This window comes from Cryptomeria japonica, chromosome 7, assembly GCF_030272615.1.
Source record: "Cryptomeria japonica chromosome 7, Sugi_1.0, whole genome shotgun sequence".
Classification (NCBI taxonomy): Eukaryota; Viridiplantae; Streptophyta; class Pinopsida; order Cupressales; family Cupressaceae; genus Cryptomeria; species Cryptomeria japonica.
The window spans coordinates 297,700,259-297,706,096 of NC_081411.1; the positions used below are offsets into that span (position 1 = coordinate 297,700,259).

Sequence of the window (5,838 nt, forward strand, 5' to 3'; positions counted from 1 at the left end):
TCTTAGACAAGAATTTAAGCCTAGTTTTTAATGGAAGTTGTCAAGTTGCGTCAAGAAAAGTGGAAATAATTTTAAAGGAGCGGTCAAATAACAGAACTTGTCAGGGGTTGATTCGTCCCGAGAGTTTGTATTGCATGTACACCGTTCCATACATAAGTTATTCGAGCCTCTTTATTCTTTTAATTGCTCTTAACAAGCAATTTTTTTTAGTGGCGGAATTTCGTCGTTTATTGGAAAGAAGATTTGTTTTGTGGAACGTTGTTTAAAATATTAATTACCCGATTTCTCTAGTGAGAAATATAGATTGTTTAAACTTTCGTATTTCATAAATAATCTATTATTAAAAGGAGTTGTTTATTTTTCATACAAAACTGTATTCGATCAAAAACACAATATCTGTAAATCATAATGGATTTTTATGTGATTTCTATCGATCTTCTTAATCTGTCTTCTCAATATTGAATAACAAAAAATCTATTAAAAACAATTGTATTGTTTTGTATGAAAAATAACCATTGCTCTATTCAAATGACACCATAGAATGGTTGTAAAGGAAAACTATAAAAATTGAAAAAATTAACAAACTTGTTTAAAATGAAACATCAAATATCTTTTTCTATGTATAACCTGAACTACACAGTATCAAGGTACAAATTATAGTATTATGTATCAGTGATTTTATGGATGAATCACTAGACTTCAAAAAAGAATAAAATTGGGGGTCTAATTATGAGCGAATAACAAATTCCTCGCTTGATCGTGTTAGATAGAGTCTAGAGAGATAACGGATAGAACTAATTTGTCTGAAATCTGTTCAAAGCTTCACCTTGCATTTCTTCGTGCTAATGTTGACACTGGCGTTCTCATCCAGGTTGTCGGCCACCAGATCACAGCGCAGATGGAAAGTAATCTTCATGGTTTTCAGTTTCCCAAACTTGATCTTCACGGGAACATCCGCCTTCAAGTTCAGAGGAATGCTTCCCTGCTGCTTCTGTTCATTCAGCAACGCAACCATCTCACTGGTAATCTGGACGTTAGTCCCTGTGAGAATAACGTCTAAATTAGAAGTATTCTTGTGGCCCTGGTAAAACGCAGGCAGTTTACCCTTGCAGATCTCCGTGCCGGTGTAGAAAACCCCAATATAGCTGTCATCTAAGTAATATATCCCGATCTTTTTGTTCTGATTCGTCATTCTCACATCCACCATAAACTGGGAAGAAAGGGTAGCGTCTAAACCAAGGGAGAAGCTGGTAATTTGAACGTTGTCGACTGAGTATTTGGGTATCCTGGGCTGGAAGACGGCGTAGAGAATGGCGGCTGATATGACAATGGCGACAATAAAGAGCAACAGGAGGCAAAACGTCCAGAGGAGGCAGAGACAGTAGAAATTGCGGCAGCACTTTGGAGGGCAGGAGTAACATCTGGTGGCCTCCTCCTGTGTCGAAAACTGACCGTGCATAAACTGGGCTGGATTTGCGTTGGGTTCTACTTTTTCGGACATAAGGCTCGATTTGGGAACCAGAGGAGCACTGGCCGGTGGGCTTTTCCATGGGGCCTTCTCTACGTCGTTTTGTGCAAGATAAACCCGCTGGACGTCCGCCATGATAATCCTCCTGTTTTTAGCTTGAAGAGATAAGATCACTGCGCGGTACGATGAAATGATAATGAAAATCTCTTTTAAAAGGTGAGGCCTACGGATTTTACACGGAGGAAGAGTTCTCAAACGCTTGGAACTCCTGAGAAGAGAAGTTAGTCGTGTGGGTGATTTCATGGTGAGATAGATTGTGAAGAAAATCTTAAGCGAGAAGAGCTTTTGCTTTGCTCTGGTGGCGTGAGCCGCCGTGTAAGTGCACTTCCCTTCTCCCCATTCCTCCGTATTTCATACGATTTTCCCCAACATGAATTGGTTTTTAGGTTTCCTCGACTCTTCCCAAACGTTTCGTCGTTTCAACGTGGTTTTATCTTGTGTCATAAGTTTTACATCCTCAGATTCCTAGACACGTTTTCCTTCTTTTTTAAGTGGGGGATTTGGGTCTTTGGTTATTTTGGATGGGAAATTAATGGACTTTTTGTTACCCGTCGATTGATTTGTTTTTAATGAGCAGTTATGAGTCATCAGTAATCATTTCCCTTGCACTCAGAAGGAAATATCTAGACGCCTAAAACATATATCTTTTTAATCCACTGAAAATTTTGACTTGCCAAACATATCGCCTCTCATTTCATACCGATATTTTTTTCACCCCTTGAAAATTTTTACCTGCCCAAAATATCTTCTTTCGTCTCATGAGGCTTAAAACAACGACTCTTCCACTGGGAAAGAGTGCAAATATGTCATACGCCCATCAAATTAAACTACGGATGTCTATTTCGTTTGATAACTAAATTCTTTCTGATGGTTCTTTCAATCGTCGTACACGCGAGCGCTAGTTTTATTCAGCACGTTCAGTTTTTGAGGACGTGTTCTTCAGACAAAGAGGTCATCATTACAGAGAAAGATGTCATGGTATTTTCATCCATCTAACAAATTATATGAACCTCGAAGAAATTTTAATCAAATAAAATTTTTTTGATTAGTTTTTTTAAAGTTATTTCAAGGAAAAGAAATTAGAGATGAATTTAATCTAAGTGTTATAGTAAATTTGTCTTTCAAATTATTTATTTATTAAATTTTTAATAAATGGGGGTGTATATATTAATTTTTATTAATTAAAAAGATTATGATACATTATTTAAAGAAAAAAGGTGGGTGGTAGAAAAATACTGCATAGAGTCTATGTGGGACCAAGGCTTAAAAAAAAATGAAAACAAACAAAAGGCAAAGTAAACTACTAAACCTAAAACAATAGTAAACATGTTTGTAGCTCCTATATTCTTTAACAAACCCAAAAATCTAATGAAGATTCTTTAACATGTTTGTAGCTACTATATTCTTACGAATCACTCCTTCATTGATGTCCAGAACATCATGGAAAATATGGGCTTGATCAATCTTACCTTTATCATGGCTATGCGTTCTAGCTGAGGGGCCAAGAATAGGTCTTGTTCCCATGCCATGTTGATCTGTAATAGCATTCTTCCCTTTATCCTCCACCAAAATAGAAGGAGAACCAGAGTTACCCTTAGTCACACCTTTAAGGGTCTTTGCCTTTTCATTTAGTTGTTTGAGATTGTCAGAACTATTATGCATGATAATTCTACTCACAGCCACAATGACCCTAAGCTTATCATGTACCTTATCAATGACCTCTTCTAAATGCCTAATCTTTTCCTCATGATCCATCTTCATAGTTTTCACATCCTTGGCCACATTTTGTATAAGCACACAAATTTTATCAACATTTTTTAAATTAGGGATCCTATTCAAACTATTTTGCCCCAAAGTCACTTTGTCATTATGGGTATGAACCCTATCCTTGAGCAAGTTGATTTCAAACACCATCCATTTGAAAAGGTTGTTTTGTCCTTTCGTCACATCCTTGGCCACCATCAACATGCCCCTTGTCTTGTTGGTAGAGGACCCCTTATCCATTACCGCGGGGGTGCCTTTCTTTGTTTCAATAGGGATATCTATGTGCATTTCCATCTCCTGAAGATTCATCCTCGAATTAGGGATTTCAACCTTGTCCCCTGCCAACTCATTTGTCTTCCTTTTGTCTTCGATTACAAAATGAGACAAATTAGGGCCTTTTTTCTTCTCTTTAGCCTTACTGTACTTTGAAGATTTAGAAGATTCCCCCACCAAAGATTTTCCCTTCTTCGTAGAACTTAGGGTTTAGGAATCAGGAACATACTCCAAAGAGGGCACATAATTAGAGTCTTTTCTATTTGTTTCATAGCCATGGGGCTAATTGGAGGCGGGGTTATCCTTCTTAGGGTGTTTGCAATTACCAAGATGGTAGCAATCTTCATCATCAAATGGGGCATCTTTAGGGTTATTAGACAAGTCAGAGTCATACCAATGGACATTATAGGAAAAGTCAAAATTTCATTTAGATTGAGATGGTTTAGGCTGAATAGACAAAGCTTTAACATGCTCCATGATAAGGAGAATGAGGCCTTCATGGAGAACCGAGAAATTGGGGGTCTTTTTGTGAGCATTAATCCCATTGCAGAGAGGAGAGAAGATAAAAGGGCATAGAGATCCATCTATCACGCCTAAAATAATTTAAAATCATGAAATGATAGCTAAATAGGATTGAAAAGCGACAATCAATTGTTATGCACCTCGTGATAACTTCAACAACTTCAACCCAAATGGGTTTGATGGATGCACATCCATAACCCCCATTAGTAGTCCTCTTAACCCTCTCTCATTCACCTTCTTTGAAAAAGATATTGACTGCTTCATCAGACACCTTTTGATCCTTGTAAAATTTCTTTCCCTCCACCAACATTCCTTTGATTTCAGCTATGAGGTTTTCAGTGACTGATATTTCAACCTCATACGCATACAAAATCCCATTCTCCCACCCTTCTAGAGAAGCATTGGGCAATAGAGGGTCATGGCCATGGAGTTTCTCTAGATATGGGGTAATACCTCCCATCAAGATCTTATCCCAAACAAGATGGTTGTTTCTCCATTTTTCATAAGAAGTAGACTCTACCCTCTTTCTCTCACCACCCATAATGATGCAGGAACTAATATGGAGCTAAAGACCAGACAGGGGATAGCTAGACCCCATAAAGCAAGTGAGAACTAGACTAGCAAAAACAATGGGCCAAGAAATCTTGTAAATAAATGTCCTACTATTTCCTCCCATAATGGGTATCAGACATCTCATCCTTCCCATTCACATGGACCAAGTGTAATGAGCCATCATTATAAAGAGAGCCGCCCTTTTAACATAATTGACTATCATCAACAATGCGATTTTTAATTTTCATGGGGATTCGATCATAAGTCCCCGAACATAACATATTAGGTTGCTTGAATCCAACATTAACAAAACCATCAACAACTTTATTAACTTTGTGAAAAATATGGGAGATTTTATAATCATCAAAAGATTTAAGCATTTAAATGCTATCAAGGATTAAACATTTGATTGTCCAACTAGGAGCCTGAATACCCCTTAGATAGTTGATAATTTTTAATGAGTCACTCTCTAGTTGGATCCTCTTTTAGCCATTAGAGATAGTCAGTTTGATTCCAATGTAACTTGTATTACATCCTTATAATGTCATCCTATTTATTTAATATTATTTTAGTTCAATATTTTTAATGTATAATTTTGTTATTTAGGAAATTGGAAATCTCACCAACCTCAAGCCTAGATCCAACATTATATTTTAAAAAATGGGGGTAACAAATTTATTAATCAAATAAGATTCATACAATGCATCAAGAGCCAACAAGCACAACATCAAGAAAAACAACAAAGAGGACAACTAACTAGTTAGGGCTCTCCTGGGATCCTCAAGTAATCTCTCATGTCATCCAAAACAAGATCTTCTAAGACCCAAGAAAACTCAATGGTAAGTGTTTCTAGTCTCCCACATTCCACATGTCCCCATCAATTCAAACGCCCATTTTGACAAACAATTTTCTACCATGTTCCATTCCCAAGGAATATGGCAAAAGGTAACAAAATCCATAGAACTACAAAATTCCCATGTAATCTAATTGACAGCTCACTCCCTCACCTGCCTCCTTTTTAGCATATCAACCACAATCTATGAATTTAATTCATAGATGACATTTCTCTAACCAAGAGCATATATTTTCTCCTTCACATAAAGGATAGAAAGAGCTTCCATAAATTTTCTAGTATGCTATCCTTTGTACAAAGAAAATAAAAAGAGGACAACCCTTTAGCTATCTCTAGCAACTCCATC

At 37.0% G+C, this 5,838-nt stretch overlaps 1 protein-coding gene across 1 annotated transcript; it reads right to left on the reverse strand.

Annotated features, from left to right (window-relative positions):
- Window positions 1-814: 814 nt before the first annotated feature.
- On the reverse strand, window positions 815-1,603 carry LOC131076364 (NDR1/HIN1-like protein 6). The gene has a single exon (XM_058013505.2). It carries the CDS (start codon window positions 1,601-1,603, stop codon window positions 815-817), a length of 789 nt encoding a protein of 262 aa, XP_057869488.2.
- Between the last annotated feature and the right edge of the window lie 4,235 nt (window positions 1,604-5,838).